This window comes from Epinephelus fuscoguttatus, linkage group LG21, assembly GCF_011397635.1.
Source record: "Epinephelus fuscoguttatus linkage group LG21, E.fuscoguttatus.final_Chr_v1".
NCBI classification, from domain to species: Eukaryota; Metazoa; Chordata; class Actinopteri; order Perciformes; family Serranidae; genus Epinephelus; species Epinephelus fuscoguttatus.
Window position 1 is genome coordinate 16844060 of NC_064772.1, and position 18256 is coordinate 16862315.

Sequence of the window (18256 nt, forward strand, 5' to 3'; positions counted from 1 at the left end):
TTAGCAGGTAGATTTTGTCACTTTTAGACAGACAGGCTAGCTGTTTTCCCATGTTTCCATTCTTTATGCTACGCTAAGTTAACCAACTGCTAACTATAGATTCATATTCACCTTACAAACTTGAGAGTGGTATCAATCTTCTCATCAAACTTCTGTTAATAAAGTGAATAAGCATATTTGAGTAACAGAGTAAAAATACAGTTGAACTACACACTTAGTGCTGTTTTCACTTGTGATTTGCAAAAAACACATATATACATCACAAAATGCATCACAGTAATTTCAAAAAGGTGCAATGAAATCAGACATTTTGTGTTGCATTTTTATGTGCATTTTGTGTTGTGTTTTATGTATGAAAAGCACTATATAAATAAAGTTTTATTTGATGATTTGATTTGCAACAATCCCAAAAATCAGCCCACGAAATCCCGGTGGGACTGACTAAAGGCTTAAGAGTCAACTGGACACCCTTAGTTAATCATTGTGGTTCAAAGCAGTCATGTTGACAAATAATTTAGTAGCTTGTGACATATTACATTACACTTGTAGAACATATCCCATATTCATTAGACAGCATGCAGTGTTATGACCCTGCTCAATGTATTGTATTGTTCTCCTCAGTGTTGATCTCTTATAATAGGTTTACACTTCAGATTGCTGCCATAAAATTTGAGGTATGTTGTCCTGCTGACTGTTGTGTCATGTGGGACAGTGTGAGGGCCAAAAAGGACGAATGTTCAACACAAAAGCCACGGAGGTGTTCATTGATGTGTTATTTTTGCAATGGAAACTTATCAGGTGTTTGTGTTGGAGTCAATATCCAGAACAATGTCCAAACATCTGTGGCAGCCAAATTAAATCTGCCTGTCAAATAGTCTCAAGCAAACTTTATTAAAACAGGAAGGTCCTTTCTGTACAGGTTAACTTTGATAAATTCATGTACTGTCATTAGGAGTGTGTTTTATCAACAGCCTCTGAGTGTTAGGGATTTATTCAACTTTTTCTTTTAGTAGCTGTTTATGAGCAGAGATGACAAGAGGGGACATCTGTGTACTTTCACAGATGAAAGTGAGAGCTAAAGAGAGAGTAACTGGCATTTGTTGCATGACAAGCAAGTAACAATGGCAAAGCTAAAGTTAGTAACAGCTGAGACTGCTGTGGTAAAATAGTCAAGACAAAAGCTGCTGGAGATTAACCAGCGATGGCATACTGAGTGCTAAAAGCCAGCAAGAGCTTCAAGTCAATGATAATAATTTTTAAAAAGTAGTTAAATCTATGACTTAGTTCCATTAAAGCACACAAAAGTAAAAACAGAAAGACATACTGTACTTAAGAAATATGTCCATTTGCTATTTAGTACAGTGCATACCACACATACAGAGGCGTATATTTCATACATACAGTATAACAGATGGATACAAGAGGCAAAAGTTCTTATAAGAAATGAAAGAATATGGCAGTAAAATACAAAAGTTAGCCTATGTTTACCTGCATATCAGGCAGTAATGCTCATTGGGAGAGACCAGCACCCATAAATATGTTGCCCTGCGGGAGGTGACTGGCCCCCCACACCCTGTTCTCAGCTATATTTATCTCCACCCTCACCATAAAAGGCTGTGACTGCTGCTTGGACACTCTGGCAAGGGCCAATATTATTTTTGTTGTGTGGAAACTGCAGCCCTGTGCGCACCTACCTGTAGGTTGGCTGGGATATCGAGCTTTAAGTTGCCGTTGGATCTTTTCCTTTAAAGCTTGGAGTCTGAGGCTTTTTGTCCGGGGTAAGTGGCAACAGTTGTGTAGGGATAAGATGCGATAAGCCAGGTGGTGGTTGTTGCATTTGTCTGTCTATGCATGCAGAGAAAGTGCCTGAGAGTCTGTAATGTATATCGTGTCTTGCCAGCTGATGTTGCAGGTTTGAATTAGCAGGTTTCTTGATGATTTAAAGTCTTTTTTCTGTTGTTTTCTTATTTGAAAAAAAGAAAATGTAATGCAATTTTGGAATGTAACTACTGGAATATTACTTCTTTTAGCATCACAGGGACTACATAATTTACCAAAATATATAGTTTTAGTACAGTTGATTTTTTTCCACCTTGAGAGCTAGATTAACTGTCCATGTTCAGTAAAGAACATGTTGAAGTAAATAAAAGCATGGCCAGTGTGTTAATGCAGCGAAATACTGATTGCAACAAAAGTCTGTCATGTTTTAAATTCACTGAAAGTCATTATGTGCCTACAGTGTATTATAACAGTCAATCCACCTGCTCTTGAACACTAACTGACCACACAGACAAACAGATAGGCAGCAAGAACCTCAGAAACTCTGAGCTCGTACTGGGAGGCCTGCAGTATGTCTGGATCTATACCGTTCTACCAGAAGCACCATCGCCACTATGACCGTGGCTACAGAAGCAAGGAGACAGAGTCTAAACTCAGCCAGTACCAGGCCAGCAGCAGATATACTGCTAGCAGCAGCACTTCCGCCACCAGCGGGAGCAGGGGGTAAGGAGGAGGAAGAGGATCATACCTCCATCAAGCTGCTTCCTTGTCACAGGGAGCTCAGCTTAAAAACCAATGGTCAGAATAAATGCTGGCATTTTATGTTTATGCAAACCACAGATATTGTCAGATTTGTATGTTTTATATGTAGCAGATATGTTGAAACTTTACATTTCAATTTTCAATTGTATGTTGTAACAATGCTGTAATTTACATATGTTTAGGTTTAGGTCCAAAAGTACTTGGTTAAATTCCCTGGATTTGTCACCACAAACATGGCTGGAAATGTCCTGACATTTCATTAAAAATACCCACTTTTGTTGCCACAGACATGCCTGGGAGTGTCCTAACATCTCATTAAAAATACCTGGTATTGTTGCCACAAACACAGCTGGAAATGTCCAAACCTGTTGCTAAAAATACCTTGTTTTGTTACCACAAACTGGGCTAGAAATGTCTTGGCGTCTGGATAAGAAACACTTGGTTTCTTTGCCACAAACATGGCCGAAAATGTCCAAACCCGCCATTAAAAATACCCAATTTTGTCACCACAAATGTGACTGGAAATGTCCCACCCTGTTGTTAAAAATACCTAGTTTTGTCGCCACAGGGCTCAGAATGTCTTGGCGTCTTGTTGAAAAAACAACGGTTTTGTTGCCGCAAATGTGGCTGGCAGTGTCCCAATGTGTGGTATAAAATATCTGGTTTGGTCTGCACAAACAAGGCTGGAAATGTCCCAGCATGTCGTTAAAAATACCCAGTTTTGCCATCACACACAGGGCCGGAAATGTCCTGACATCTCGTTTAAAAAAAATACCAGGTTTTGTTGCCACAAACAAGGCTGGAAATGTCCCAACGTCTCATTAAAAATATCCGGTTTTATCACCACAAACGTGACTGGAAATGTCACAACATGTTAAAAATACTTTGTTTTGTCGCCACAAACTGGGCTGGAAATGTCTTGACGTCTCGTTAAAAAAAGACTGCTTTTGTTGCCGCAATCATGGCTGGCAGTGTCCCAGTGTGTGGTTTAAAATACTTGGATGGCCTGCGCAAACAAGGCTGGAAATGTCTCAACATTACGTTAAAAATACCCATTTTTGCTGCCACGCACAGGGCCGGAAATGTCCTGACATTTCGTTTAAATAATACCTGGTTTGGTAGCCACAAACATGGCTGAAAATGTCCCAACGTACCATAAAAATACATGGTTTTGTCACCACAAACACTGATGTCCTGACATGTTGTCAAAAAATACCCTGCCATAAACACGGCTGGAAATGTCCTCATTAAAAATACCCGGTTTTGTCACCACGAATGCAACTGGAATGTCCCAAAATACTTTGTTTTGTCACCACAAACTGGGCTGAAAATGTCTTGACGTCTCATTAAAAAATACCCAGTTTTGTCAGCTTGCCATAAACACAGCTGGAGGTGTCAGTGGTTGAAACAGTGATCTACTGCTTTACAGCCATCTAGCCTCGGTCTCACGTAATCCAACATCCCCTCCTCCTCCTGATGAGAAACTCATCTTATGTACATAAATGTAATCTGAACTACGTCACTTTAGAAACGTTGATATGATGTATGAAATGTACAAATGTAACATATCCCTGGTTTGCAGAAATGTACAATGCCAAAATTTTATTCTGGCTACTGGACTATCGCTTAACATCATCATCCAAACCAACTGATCAAGTTCATCTCCATCACCCATGTTGGATCATTTTCCTGTCACAGCTTGGGGATCATCTTTCCTGCTTTGCTGCCATATTGACACCAAAGTAACCATCCTTCCCTCCTCTGAGTTCACTTTGATCAACCCTCACACACACCTGAGGATCTTTGCTCCTATACTGGCTAAAAACAGCTTTGAATCCTGCATGAAGCTCTTTGCATGTAGTGCTTTTCTGCATGCTGATAAACTCCTACCTGTAATACACATATTCCTAAATAACTAAAATGATCATTGGAAATATGTTATTTGAGTTTTTATGTAGTTTGTGCTTTGTTCAGAGCGAAACCTTTTGTTAGATAAGCTGTAAGGAGAGGCACTGTTATGTAATGGCTGAGTTATGGTACATGGTATAGACTGAAATAGAATCTTGACCTGTGCATACCATGTTGGAGGGAAAGTAACAAGTGACGGGTTGTCAGTCTATCTTTAAAGCCTGACAGCACCTACAGTTCTCATTCTCAACAGTAGACTTGTTGTTCATTAGTTGTTGTTTCTTTTCCAGAGATTTATGTGGCTGCACTGGTCAGTGGTCCAGAGCTAATAATAGTAATAATAATGGGTCAAAGGAGTGTTAGAAAAAATGATTCAGTAATAAAGAAGCTCTGATTTCGTAAGATGTTGTAGATTCTTTGTTATTCAAAATGTGCTTTTCTTTCTTATCTTAGGAATAACAAAACACCCAGTTTATGGCAATCTTATAATTTACAGTGCCTGGCAGATCTTTAAATACACTGGCCTGGAGAGTGCGAACAGGTCAGAGGGCTTAGGTTTTACTAACAACATCTGATCTTTGCCTTTACGCTCGTGGTTAGGCAGCCAAATCGCCACCGAATCTGGGATGAGGAGATTATGATCTGATGATGATTTAACAGTCCGTGTGGTTGTCATAATGTAGTTATGGATAAGATACTGCATTTGTGCTGACATGAATATAAGATTTGTGATAAGAAATAACCTTGACAGGATTTCAGTGATGAAACCGAAGCATCATGTTATAATCTGTTTTAGTGGGAGTTGTCGTAGCCCTGATCCTGGAAAGTCAAGAGAGTGTAAATGGTCAGAGCTCAAGGGACAGTGACCCAGATAGGTACAGGAAAAATGAGGGCAGTTGCCCAGTCAGCCTTCTTGCCCCCGCCTCCTTATCAGGTTCTTGTTATCTCATACCCTGAGCTCCCACCCCCAGCTCTCAGAGTGCTGCACATACTGTCGCCATAGACAAACTGTCTGACCTAAAATCCAAAATAATTTTTCTTCCATTACTCCACTTGTCATCCTTTGCCTAAATTACTCTTGAAAAAGCACATACAGAGATAATTGTATGACTGTAGATTCTAACGATAAGATATAACGCATAAAGATACGCAAGTGCTAAATGAGTTGCTTGCACTACAGTGTCAGAACCCATCAGCTATCATCAGACGACAATAAGCTTTTGTAGCAATGACCAATATTTTTAGGGTGTAGCAACCCTTTCTCATACCTAATGTCACAATAGGTTGATTTCCACTGGCTTCCAAAACTACATATATCTGTTCCCAAAATGACATAACATAATGGTTATAGTTTTGAACACATCTAACACATTATAAAATGGTTGCTATTACGCTATAAAACTTTGTGGTAACGCTTGAACAAAACATCATGAATTGGTTTAGTACATTAAATGTAACATGATGTATGTGATGTAACAGACGTCACCAAAGTAACGTCTCTTACATTACTACTGTAGTATGCTAGACATACTTACATACTGCACTACATTGTCATTAGAAGAAGTCATTGTTGACTTTAGGGCACAAACACTGGTCTCCTGGGTGAAAGTCCTGTACTTGTTTGACCCAACCACTACCCATCACACCACACACATTATAGGAACTTCTTAGATCCTTATTACACATTACACTGACATTTTGGAGGCATGTATAGCTGCAGGCACATTCCATTTGTTGCGTACACAACACGCACTTACAAACTGCGCCCACCGCTGGTACAAGATAAACCCTCTAACGCATTGGTTATTTGATCCCTGCTACAATATGACATTGTCGTGGACAATGATAATAATTAATTTGTCATGAAGATGTTATTCACAATGTAAGTAACGAGATGTAACCTTTACCATTACCCTCAGCCTAACCTCAATCGCTTCCCTTTTAAGTCATCATAATTAGCTAAATGCTAACTTAGCATTTTCTTTAGTGTTTCCACTTCCAGGCTGAGGGATGAAGGGGGCTGATCATGGACTGATGTGTAGGTATGGTGGGCGAGTCATGTAGCTACTAGGTGGGTCACATAGCTTCTCCAGCCACAGTTACACATCCTCGACTTTTTGTCCCTTTTTATACTACATCATCTCACTTCCTCCTTTGCTTCCATAATTATTCCTATGGCCACTAGAAGGCACCATCTTCCAATAAACATAAATATGGATCGTAATAATGTCTGTTTTTTCAGTGAGAGCAGATTGGATGTAGCGTGTGTTATACTGGGGCTAAGACTTCCTTTTCTATGTACCGCTCATTGTTTACACTTCAATTAGCAACTTGAGACAGGTCCAGACAGCATTTTGGCTAATCTCTATAAACAGATAAATTAGAAAAACACGAAACATACATTTTCATCAGATGATAGCTGATGGTTTCCGAGATTGTATTTTAGCCAGTGAGTTCTGCATCTTCTGCTCTCCACACGTTACCACTGTTTACCTGCAGGCAGCTAAGGCCCACTTGAATGTGATTTGTCAGTTCTGCTAAAACTAGTAACGGGAACCAGAACGCTTTTGATACCAACAATTTGTACCATTGCCTACAGATTCTGTATACACGTGCAGATATCTTTTTTAGAAAGATTATTTGGGCTATCACTTGTAATCTATGAAGGTTTACAGAGAATTAGATACAGCATTGGAGGCAGGGCTCCGTTCATTCCTCCATTCATTGTGCAGCTCTTCAGACTTATGATTGCACCAAGTGGATCAAATGCTGATAGTGAAACAACTAATTTTGCAGGATTTCCACGTCTCTTTCATTGTAAGTTTATGGGAAACGGTCTGTTTGTCTGTTTGGCCACTACAAAAACTGGTTTCAAAACTCGGCTCACTTCCTGGGGGCCTGGTGTTTTTGTCAGATTTTTGGCTTTGGTATGTGTTACCATCATGTTAGATTGTATTGAAAATGTAGTTTGGGCCTTAATGATTGAACATTTACATCAGTGGTGCTCATATTGTCCTTTATATGAGATGCCCCTCGTTGACTGTGAAAATTGAATTGTTGTGGAGTTGAAAAATAATCAAAACTAAACCACCCAAACTACTTTCCCACTGAACTTTCATCTACAACTCATCTACCCTGATCTTGACTTTATCCCCACATGTTGATGTCATGTTATCAGTTGCACTGTCTGTCTGGCTGAATGCCAGGCTGATGGTCTTCTATATGTCCCAGACTTAAAGTGTCTTCACATTCTGGGCTGGAGGCGAGCAGACTGAGCCCTGTACCCAAGAGAGCCAAGCCAACTTACTTGGCTGTGGATAAAGAGAACCAAATCATCGGCTATGTAGTACCTATCTTCAGGGGCAGGTAATAAACTCTTCACTGTGTAAAACTGGAACTCCAACAATGATTTGCAACATAAGTTATTTTGGTTTTAATGGTATGCCTTACTCCCCACATCCATCCCTGGCTCTGCTCTGTGAACTACTAGTGAAGATTTTGCGACAGGACTTTCGAAAACAGAGCAACCAAGGGTGAGGGACACTGCTGCATACATGGCCCGCAGGGATTTGTTCACCAGCGGCCTGGAGATGGAGAGGTCAGAGCAGATCACCAGGAGGGAGGCCATGCGCGAATCTGCCAACCGCATCTCTATGAACAAAAGGGTCAGTGGGGGAATTCTACATGTAGCTGTTTTGAGGTCATACAAGAAGCCATAGACTTTTACAACATGAATAAATCTTTATAATTTTTACATAACAGAACACTAGTGGCATAATTGTGACACTCCTCCATGACATCGTTGATTGGCTTTTCATACCCATGAGATCACTGTGGACAGTTTTCCACCATGACATCTCAGATTAGCTTCTCCTTCTTGTGACATCATTTTAGATGACTCTGTTTCATATGCTGCCTTCAAATGGAACTCGTAAGATTGTGATTACAACGTGGGAAGTCATAATCACAAGAACATTGCTGCAAGGAAACAGCAACATGGATGTCTGTTGGTGTCTAGGGTGAAAGATTAACAATTTGGCGAGCTAGCGAGCAGTAATGTAATGCAGGAAAAGCAAAGGCATAATGCATTTATGTATAAATACAACAGGATACAGTGTTGGAGGTGGAAAGTTGCTCAGTGGTGCATGAAGCCACAAACGTCCAACTGCTGTGCAAAAAATTGCCTGGATGATCGGCACTGCTTCCACACCACTGGACCCGCAGGGCTCACTAAAAACTGACGCCACACGAGCAGGCTACTTGAGGTTTAGCACTCTGGTAACTTGAATGGGGATAAAATTATTTAATTGTGCTGCTCTTCCGGACTTTCCAAATGGATCAAATTCCGACAGTAAAATGAGTCAGTCGTGGGGGTTGTGACACTCAAAAAATGTATCCATTGATTTTCAGCCATCTCTTTCCCAATGTAAGTCTATGGAAAAAAGTCTCTTTGGCCCAAGGCATCATGTGATGGACCCACAAGTTGTAATTCCACTGTCCACTGACCACAACAAAAATTGGCCTCCGAGCCTGGCACACTTCCTCGGTGCCAGACATAATGACAGAGGAAAACATTTTTCTCAGACACCTTAAAAAATTATAAAGAAAAACTCTGTACAACTGAAATTACAATATATAAATTAACCATCCACCAAAAATGATCTTCCATGGCCTCTGCCATTTCTAAAAACGTAAATACATCACAACTCATGAGCTTCCAGAAAATTTCCACTTCCCAGGTAGTAAATACCACAACAGTGGCGCATGGACTCTTCTTGTTAACATATAAAAAAACGACCCATTTGAAGGCAGCGACAACATTGTAGATTGTCATTTGTTAAGGGTGACATCAGTTGACCACTTCATTTCATGACATCAGAAGTTGTTTTTTGTACTTGTGACATAAAAGCAGGCAATCTTGGCAGACTGTGTCTGCAATGAATCACTATTCCCTACTCTGGATTTCCGTACACAGATGAATCCGTTGAGGTTCCAAATTAGTGGTAACCCACTCATATAAATGTGAATTCGCACACTTACCACAGTAGTGGGCTTGAGCAATTTAAGTGTTTACTTTCCTCCAACCCACAATTGTCACAATGGCAATATGTGGCAGCTGACATTAGCCTACATTAGCTCAGCAAACACGATTATATTGGCTTCCAAACAACAATAAACAACAAACAATCCTGCAAAAGCCAGCTAAATCGCTAACTATTTAACATCCACGTGCCTACAAGATGATTCCTTAGTGAGCTGTATTTAATATTAATTAATCTTCTGCTTCAGCTTGGAGTTTTACCCCTGCGTACTCTGTGACCATCACTGCTACCTATTTGTTGGTTGCTGGGTGACAGATATTCACAATGCATTGGGGTATAGTTTTGATATTGAAGTGAGCATAAAGATTTACCTTATGTTACAGTGCATTGTGGGAAACAATAGTGCCCTCGAAAGTATTTAAATCACAATTCAGACACTGTGGGAAAAAAATGGCTGACCATGTATAGCACCCTACAACATAAATAGTGATTCATTCTGGACACAAGTTACACAATCACCTGTGACAGTAGACCAGTTTCATGACATCACAGACTGCCTTTTGTTATTTGTGACATCACACTGAAAAAAACCCCAACATAATTTCAAGTTAATATTAAGTGACACAACACGTGTTAATTACGGAGAATTAATTCCAGTACTGCTTAGGAACACCAAGTGCCTGTGGTTAAGTGGCTGTGACTACACCTCCTTACACAAGGAAGTTTTTAATGTCCTCTGGTGATTATGTGAAGTAGTACCCGGCCATTCACTGAGCATCATAAAAGCTACAGTGACCCCCTCACTGTTTTTATCTGTCTCCACTCTGCCAGAGAGCCTCGCTACTGGGTGACAAATTCCCCAGGAGATCGGGTTTCTTGAGACACAGGGAAGCAGTGTCCCAGTGGTGTTGTCATATAAGTGTTGAGTTACTGGATGCACAAGTAGACGGGGCCTCAACACTCCTAGCTATTCATAGGACATAATGAACAACATACATCACACTCATGACACTTTTTTAAAAAACGTGACACGTGTCACATTTAAAATAGTAAACATCTTGCATGTGTAAAAACAATATGTTGGGACCTTGCTCAATTTGTGAATGTAAAAGCTTTGATTGTGCTTCAGCTATGCATTTTGATTTTCTGGTGAAATTATGTTTTAAGTTGATTGTTGGCAAAGGTACAATTGTCCTGAGTGATTTAATGCTGCAGGACTGTTCTGTTTGTAGATCCATGAACACGGGGAACACTTTAAGCGCATGAACGAAGACAGCCTGATGCACTCCCCAGAGTTTGTGATTAAACCACGCTCCCACACCGTGTGGGAGAAGCAGTGTGTGCGCCTGCACTGCACTGTCAGCGGCTGGCCCGACCCTCGGGTCGTCTGGTAGGTCACGGGCATACATCACCTTAAACATAACCTCAAATCTGTCCTTTCTGTCCCCTCAACATTCATTCATGCGTTCATTTACACTCTTTCTAGTTTCAATGGCTTAATTATTCTGTTTCATCCTTTTCAAGTTCTTTCTGTTTCCTCTGGTCTGTCTTCTGTCGTGTTTTCTGCCTCCTACAACAAGGTACAAAAACAATGTGCCAATTGACCCACATGCCAATGCTGGCAAGTATAAACTTGAGAGCAGATACAACGTGCACTCACTGGAGATCAACAGGTAGGTGTAGCCTCTCCTATCCGCAGTTCTTAAAATAAATTCCTCTGAAACATCCACTGAACCAACGTTAGTATCCATAACATGCTGCATTTTATAAAATCCAGAAGAAACATTTGCAGAAGATCCTGGAATCTGCATACAACTTAGCCTGTATAGACTTCTTGTGTTGAAAATAAGACTTCCAAGTCATTTTATACCCATAAGTCAAAGTTTTTTTATGCAACTTTCATAGGAATAGATGGGGCCACGCCTCTAATGCTATATCCAGTTCTATTTATACATCTATGGCTGTCTGCCATCTTTAGCACCTAGTGTAGCTAGCCACCAAGGCCTTGTTCAGACTGCCGGTTCAGAGTGAAGGAAGTGCTGAGCAAAATCCGTACTGCTATTAGCAAAGTGCTGTGGAGGACAACATGTCGAACAACAGTCCATGCACAAACATGCAGGAGTTTTGCACCTTGACTTGAAGGAGCGATTGTTTGGAGGGTGAAATGATGGACCTTCATTTCTCATGCTTCTACGCTAGAAAGCTGCGTCACTAGCTTCATAGTTACCGACGCCTATGCCATTACCACAGCAAACCATGCAGATAGGCTTGTGACACACAAATCTAATCTGATCTCTTGAAAATAACAGTGGGGACAGTCTATATTAAACATCTGATTTGAGAAACAAATCGGATTTGCCTGCAGTCTGAACGCAGCCTTAAGGCCCAGACACACCAAACAGACATCAGTGAACTAGTGGCTTCAAAGGCCAACTGCTGCTTCACCTTGCTTTGCTTGTGTCTGAGACAAAAAGTTGTACCTGAACACACCGCAAAGATGTCAGCCAGTGGCCAACTAGCACATGAATTCTGCACTTGGTGTGTCGGGTCCTTAGTTATGATGGCCAGGGTCAGATAGGTAACATTTATGTTACTGACCCCGAGTTCAAACACAGGAATTGAAAACATTCTTTTGTTTACATGAAAAGAAAAGAAAAAGATTTTAATATAAAAATATAAAAATATTTTTATACATACACCTCAAGAACACAATTTGAAAATGTATTTTTCAATTAATTGTGTCTTTCAACTAATTTTCCAATTGAACAACGTCCACACTGGAATTAGTGAATTTAGTCATTAATTTGAAATGTTTCAAATATAACCAGTCAAAGATTTTTTTCTACTCATAATGCACCTTACTGTAGTATTCCAGTCATGATTGTGCACAGTGGAAAGAACCAAGGCGTCAGTCTTTATGTGTGGCATGGCTATGTTGATATATGCCTTTGTCCCTGCCTAACTTCCCCAAACAGGCTGACACTGTTGGACCGTGAGCCGGAGGAGAGCCACAGTATTTCCCAGGCTGATACAGATAACAAAGAGCATGTCTAAACATAGCTAAGACCATATAACCATTTCAACACGCAGCCAAAACTCACAAGAAGGAACATTTGAGATATCTGCATCACATTTTAGTAGAATATGTTGGCTGTATTCAACAGATACTTTCCTGCACAGAGACCCACACCACCTGGTGCTCATGACATCACCACTGGTGTCTATTTATTGCCAGAGTATTCCTGGCCAGGAGTTATGGAACGCTTTACAGTCAGGCCCCACATAGTTAGTATTATTTACATGGTTGAGAGGGCTGAGGTTGAGGTGGGGGAAGGGCACTGTACACATGAATCCTTAAGAGAGAGAATGTGCGTATCATGGACGTTGATCATCTGATGCTCTCCTCTTTCAGATGTGATTTTGATGACACGGCGCAGTATCGCGCCTCTGCCATGAACTCCCAGGGAGAGCTGTCTGCATTTGCCTCCGTCGTTGTTAAGAGTAGGTTTCACCAAGTCTTAAAACCATCACAGCCCATGAAGCTCCCTACAAAAACAAGCTCTCAAAACTGTTTCTCAAGTTCAGATTATTATTCTGAATCACTGAACATCAGTGTGCAGTTTCAAATGTAGCTTTAAAGGTTTTCTTGCTACCTAAATGTAATTTAAGTTCTAAATACCACTGTCTTATGTACATGTAAACATGGCACATGTAAAGTTGTACGTGATTTCTCTCATGATTTTGACATTTTGTAAGTATAACACTGTGTATGTGCTACTGTTCTCCAAAGGGTTCAAAGGGGAAGTTGATGAGTTCTTGCCAAGACCCAGACGTAAGTGTGAATGTGCATTTGTTTTTATGTTTTTATTTCTTACTGTTTGCTGAATTGTGGAATTAAAGCTGCATTCATTTATTTATGGCCACCAGGGGGCAGAAGAACAAGCTGAAAGACACAGCCATGACACATTTTACAGCTAATTAAGTTGTTTTGTGTTTGCAAACAGCTGCTTATTTACATATCCAGCAGATGCTAAGCAACATTAGCATTCATTTGAAGTTATGTAGGTCAATATAGCCACCTGATGAATCTAAGGCCCTGTCTACATGTATACAGATAATTGTTATTTTTTCCCCTCGTTTCTGGCGGACTTTTTTAACAACTGGCTGCAGTAGATGCCTCTATTTGTTTGGGAAGTGGTGCAGCAATACTAAGTTTAAGTGTAAAGCAGTCATTAGTCCAAGCAGTGCTGACAAAATGTTAGCTGGTAGCCTGCCATTGCTATTACTGTATCTGGAGCATGTGCATTTCACAAAGCTATAATGGGAACCCGTGAATTTAGGAGATGATGTTATAGTTTCCTTACAACCCTCCGTTTTACATGTCCACATGGATACAAAGTAAAAATTTGAAAAATCTGCATCTTAGAGAGGGTTTTTAAAAATCTGTTTTACTAAAACCTCATTTGCGTGTTGACAAGAGGCCAAAACATAGAGGAAAACATCTTTTTAGAAAATAAGTGTATATCTGTAGACAGAGCCTAAGTTATGAATTTGCTTTCCTCACAGTTCTGTTTTGTTCTCCACCAACTCTTTAGAAAAATATCTGGGTCTCTGGCTGCAAAATGTTTAATTTTCTCCACCAGCTAGTTGCTACCTTTGCCTGTCTGCTGTTTGGCGCTGTGCATGCACTATTAAGCTGCTTTATTAGAGACTATTTGCTAAAAACATCTGCCCTCTGCTGCTGCAAGCCAAAACAATGGGCTAAAAGAGGCTAAAAAGTTAAACATTTGTGTAACAATGAAAATAACAGTAATAGTGAACAACTGACAGATTTCACAAGTCATGTTGTCACTTGATTCGGTGTTAAAGTAATGCAGCTTTAACATTATCATTACGCATTCATTGACCATTCTGTATAAATAATTACACATCATTAACATTACTCATGCTGGGTAATGGCTAACTGCTCATACCTGACTGACCTGCAGTGATGGGTGGGCTGTGGTGGGTTGGGGGCTGTGTGGACGGGTGGGTGCTACTGCACTAACAGCTTTTCTGTTTCCTTGATGCTGCGGCGGCAATGCAGGGGCCAGTACTGAAGGTAACAGGGTCACAGGGATCTGGTTTGGTGAACTTGATGTTTCCACTGACTACGTGTCCATGCATGACCACTAGTGTCTGTGTAGATCTTTAGAGTTCACAGATTTCTCCTGAAGTAGTTAATCTGGAAAAATCTACAGATTTTTCAGCATTTACGGGTTGAGATTACAATGTCGCAAGTACACAACGTTGTCATCGTATGTTCTCATTAAGTAGAAGGAATGTGCTGCTGTGAGAAGATTCATTTTCATTGAATAAGTGTACATTTTATTGCTATAATTGATAGAGCCTTGGAAGTAGAATATGTTGGTTAATGTATAAACGATCACAGTGAAGATCTTAATTGTATTTTCAACTAATTTAGCAACTGAAATCACTGGATTGTATGTGTTTGTCACATTCTGTTGTGCTTCACTGTTTCATGCATGATAACAGGTTGCCATATTTTCCTTCAATTCTTTGTGTGAGCACCGTACTGTGGTTTCAGAGTCACTCTTTGGTCTGTATTTGTTTGTTGTCCTTTCTTCTCACACATATGTCTGTTGCCCCAGTCTTCACCTTCTTCTGTCTGTCTGTCCGTCTGATCTGGCCTATTGTTTGTGTTTCTGCAGATATGTTTATTAATGTGATGCTCTGTCTCTTTCACAGTGCAATGTTCTGTTCTTCCACTTGATTTGAATACAGTAGTCTGAGCTCTGACTCAGCTGTCTTATGCTTTGTCTGTAGATGGCCCAGTCTGTGAGTATGGCATCACCTTCGAGACTCACATTGTTGATAAGTTTGGTGTGTCATTTGGAAGAGAGGGTGAGACCATGAGTCTGGGATGTACAGTCATCATTTACCCGGCCCTGCATCGCTACCAGCCAGAGATCCAGTGGTACAGAGATGGTAAGCAGATGAATCGGCATAAGGGCCCATTTCAGGTTCATATGTTGTGTGTTGTGAATTGTGTGTTATTGGATCATAAACACTGATGCACTGATGTGTACATCAATTTAATGTTGCAGCTGGTGATCGCCAGAGGACTCAAAATACAATATTTTCGCGATACTTAGGTCCCGTATATTATCGCAATATGCTGAGTAATGCAATACAATATAGTGCGATATATTACCTTCTTTCTCAACTGCAAATTATTTCCCCAAAGGAAAACTTTATTTGATATTGATTTTTTTTAGTTGGGACTTGTTTTATGAGGCTAAAATACGTTTTGCTGCTGCCACCATCAACAGCACAACTGCAGAACTATCCCTTTAACCCATAATACTCATAATTTATTTGTTGATTATATTCTGTATAATTAATCAGAATCTGCAAAGTAATTAAAGGTATTAAATCCATGTGCTGGAGTGAAAACTACAAAGTTTATCTCTGAATTGTAGTGAAGTAGAAGTATGAGGTATCAGAAAATGGAAATATTTAAATAAAGTACCTCAAAATAGTACTTTTATTTTGATCTGAATACATCACATGCAAGACTTTGGATGGGATAAATCTGAAAAGTATGACATGAGTATAGTTATTGTGTGTAAACTAAGATTTTTCTGTGCATGTCTCTGCGTGACATATTGTTTTATAAATAAGGAACATGTCAGTAAGACATAATACTGAGCCACTGTCCATCTTTCTCTCTAGACGTCCTGCTCACTCCTTCTAAATGGAACCACGTCCACTGGAGTGGAGATCGAGCCACACTGACGCTCACACACCTCAACAAAGAGGACGAGGGGCTCTACACCCTACGTGTCACCACCAAGTCTGGATATGAAACCTACTCGGCCTATGTCTTTGTCAGAGGTGGGTTCACCTTTCATAACTAGATAGATGACTAGGTAGATGACTCCCAGCTGCTCACTAGATGAGGGATCATAATCTGTAAAGATGGCTGCTCCTGTGTGTAAACTGTTTCACTGGGACATAACAGACCCAAATCAGCCATTCTTTGCCTGAATAACATCTTGATCTTGCTCTAATGTGTCCTCCAAGCCTGAGACTCCTTCAGAGGACTCAAAACAACAGTGGCAACCAAGATTACATGTTTCCCAGATGTTAGCATGTGGCTACATATAGTAGTGTAGGCTATGTAATGTAAACATTTGCAGCAGCTGCCTGGAGCAGATGACCATATAAAGAGATCCATCACCACCAGATGTCAGCTTGTCTCGAAAGCAGAAGAAAAATATTGGAAATATGAACACCCGGCATTGTAACATGATATATATAAGACAGGAAATGAGGAAAAGCATAATAGGTCCAAATCAAAGACTTTTAATTCTATAAAATGTTACCTATCTAAGATGTTTCCCTGAAGATATTTTCCCTGCCATTCTAGTCAGCACAAGATAAATGCAACCTGATTACCCATGGCTATGTTTTTCTCGAGTTCGTCATTAGATCAAGGTTGAAGTCATAAAAGCACGTCCTCTGGCACCTGATGAAAACTCCTCATCTAATAGTCAAAGTGCTTGAGTGAGTGACTGGTTTTAAATAGGATATCTCTAATAGAGACATCACCCAGTGCCAGCCCCGGGGCATCTGACTGTTTGAATACAGTGGAAACAAATGGTCAGTGAAGCTTGCTGCCTTCAGAGACAATCTGACCTTTGAGGCTTTGGCCTCTACACACATTGAGCATGAACATGCTGGAAAATAGACCCTGTTGTTGACTCTGTTACAGCTCAGGGTCGCCCACTAAAGAGGAGGCCAGGTAAACCACCATAACAAAACGCTATATGAGCCTGGATGTGGTCAGGCTATTTTCAGAGAGCTCAGCTGAGGAATGAGGTTGGCTGTGATACAGTAGATACTGAAAATATCTGCTTCAAGGAGAAACAATAGGCTGCCCAGTTTCCTTAATGCTCTTTGTGGTTCTCTATATGAGCGAACACATTCTCTGGTTATGACTACCTCCTCTTTCTGTGTCTCTCAGTATACTGTTATAGCAGGCTGATATTGAAGGAATAATTCAACCCCGAAATTACCATTTGTATACCAAGTTCTCATCCTTACATTATCCCTCTGTTGAACGAAGAATCCAAAAACAGTGAAAATTCTTGATGAATTGAAGTCATAGGAGTCCATGTTTAACAACTCTAAAACGATACCAAATTATGTGTTCACAAACTATCACACAACTCGTGCAGTATATTTTAAGTCTCATTTTATCAGTCATATGTTCTGTACTTCCCAAGCAGACAGCCCTTTCCAATAGGAAACTGATATAAAGGTGAAACTTACCTATGCTATCTTTAAAGCCAGACCCCGTTGACAAAAACAGTATTTTAACTCCCGGAGTGCCGGACCTGCTGGTCGACAACTGCCTCAATCAGTTAGTTTGTTTGTGTTACTGTGTGACTTTGTTGTTATAAAAGGGTCAATGTGGATTCACCAAAGTCATACAATAACACAAAAAAACCACAGATGGAAGGCAGTAGTAGTGATGGTTAAGTTTCACTTTCCCTTCAGTTCCCTGTTGGAAAGGGTTGTACAACTGGATAAATGAGACTTGAGTTATACTGCACAAGTTGTGTGAGTTCGTAAATGGATGTTATGATATGGTTTTAGTGTTGTTTAACATGGCCCCCAATGACTTCAATTTATCAAGAATTTTCGTTGTTTTTGGATTCTTCTTTTACAGTGAAGGCAAGTGAGAGAAATACATTTTC

At 40.2% G+C, this 18256-nt stretch overlaps 1 protein-coding gene across 3 annotated transcripts in view; it reads left to right on the forward strand.

Moving 5' to 3' along the window:
• Positions 1–1620: 1620 nt before the first annotated feature.
• myom1b (myomesin 1b) overlaps positions 1621–18256 on the forward strand; it is a 42140-nt gene continuing 25504 nt past the window's right edge. For 2 of the 3 annotated variants that reach the window (XM_049564837.1, XM_049564838.1), the window contains exons 1-9: positions 2336–2502; positions 7681–7815; positions 7940–8114; positions 10724–10881; positions 11072–11164; positions 12904–12992; positions 13282–13323; positions 15318–15479; positions 16227–16388. In XM_049564837.1, the coding sequence (XP_049420794.1) occupies positions 2351–2502; positions 7681–7815; positions 7940–8114; positions 10724–10881; positions 11072–11164; positions 12904–12992; positions 13282–13323; positions 15318–15479; positions 16227–16388 (1168 nt within the window). In that variant the 5' untranslated portion in view covers positions 2336–2350. Of the gene's footprint in view, positions 1779–2335; positions 2503–7680; positions 7816–7939; positions 8115–10723; positions 10882–11071; positions 11165–12903; positions 12993–13281; positions 13324–15317; positions 15480–16226; positions 16389–18256 lie in introns of those variants that run through there. The other variant, XM_049564839.1, reaches the window with a different exon arrangement.